At 53.7% G+C, this 1,201-nt stretch overlaps 1 protein-coding gene across 1 annotated transcript in view; it reads right to left on the bottom strand.

Moving 5' to 3' along the window:
- Window positions 1-1,201, bottom strand: part of BICDL1 (BICD family like cargo adaptor 1) — a 102,389-nt gene that overhangs the window by 9,687 nt on the left and 91,501 nt on the right. The window contains exon 7 of the mRNA XM_007448172.1: window positions 215-345. Coding sequence (XP_007448234.1) covers window positions 215-345 — 131 coding nt within the window. The remainder of the gene's footprint in view (window positions 1-214; window positions 346-1,201) is intronic.

Raw genomic sequence — 1,201 nt, 5'->3', positions numbered from 1 at the left:
CGGGTTCGTGCCCCGGTCCGGGAAGATCCCACATGCCGCGGAGCGGCTGGGCCCGTGAGCCATGGCCGCTGAGCCTGCGCGTCCAGAGCCTCTGCTCCGCAACGGGAGAGGCCACAACAGTGAGAGGCCCGTGTACCACAAAAAAAAAATAAATAAATAAAAAATTGAGCACATACTCATGTTACTTTCAGTTAAACAAGTGGTGCCCACTCACTTTGCGATGGCCTCATCCCGGTCCCTGATGGCCTTCTGAAGCTGCTCCTTTGGTTCCTTGTCCTCAGATGTCATTCTGAGTCGGTCTCTCTCCTCCTTCAACGCAGTCATCTCCACACTCAGCAGTGTCACCTAATGAGAGACGAAGGGGATAAACGTGATGATACCACTGCTGCCGGCCTGGGGTGTTTCCCTCCAAGAGGGAGGAAAGAACAAGGCCCAGGAAGGCTCAGGGCCTATGTGCAGGGCAGGCTGGTGACTTCCTACTGCCCCCTGCTCCAGGAGAGAGGAGGCCTCATGCTAGGCTGGAGCTCAGTGGCCAGGGAAGAGCTCAGCCCTGGACTGCAGCCCTGGGGCCAGATCCCTGTTGTACAGAGCACAGCACCTCCTTCATTTCAAGGCACTCTCAGGGACCTAATGAGTGAAGGCCACACACGCATCAGGGCACTGAAACACATTTTGGGGGGTAGGCACTCAAGTTTTGTTTCTAGCCATCTTCCACTCAACATGGAACACTGCCCTGTGTTTCACAGGCCCCTGGCTGGTCCCAAAGCCTGGAACCTGGCTCCCATTTCTGTGACAGCACTTGACACAGCCTGGCTCTTTCACCTTCTTCCTTCAGCTCCCCAGGTCAAAGCTACAGGGAATTTAGACAGAAAAATGATGTCATCACCTTTCACTTCAAGCCTGTTACCTTTTCTGTCGTCCATGCCTCAGTGAATGGCACTCGAGCCCATTCACTGGCAGTCAACCTTTGGTGGTGAGATGACCCTCCTAGGGGCTCCCTCAGTGACCACAGCTTAACCCACCCACTGTACAGAGTAACCCCTTGAATACCTTGAGCTCTGCCATGTGAGAAGTGTGTCCTATCTACCTGTGTGTCTCAGAGCCTGAGTGCATACAATGCTTAATCCCAAATGCTTGTGCAGTAGACAGTTGTCATTTTTGGGCTAGTCAGCATCCAAAATCCCTTCCTATCTGGGGCATT

Source organism: Lipotes vexillifer, unplaced genomic scaffold (assembly GCF_000442215.2).
Source record: "Lipotes vexillifer unplaced genomic scaffold, Lipotes_vexillifer_v1.1 scaffold236, whole genome shotgun sequence".
NCBI lineage: Eukaryota > Metazoa > Chordata > Mammalia > Artiodactyla > Lipotidae > Lipotes > Lipotes vexillifer.
Note: the sequence above shows the minus strand (reverse complement) of the source record. Positions and strands in the feature narration are given on the sequence as shown.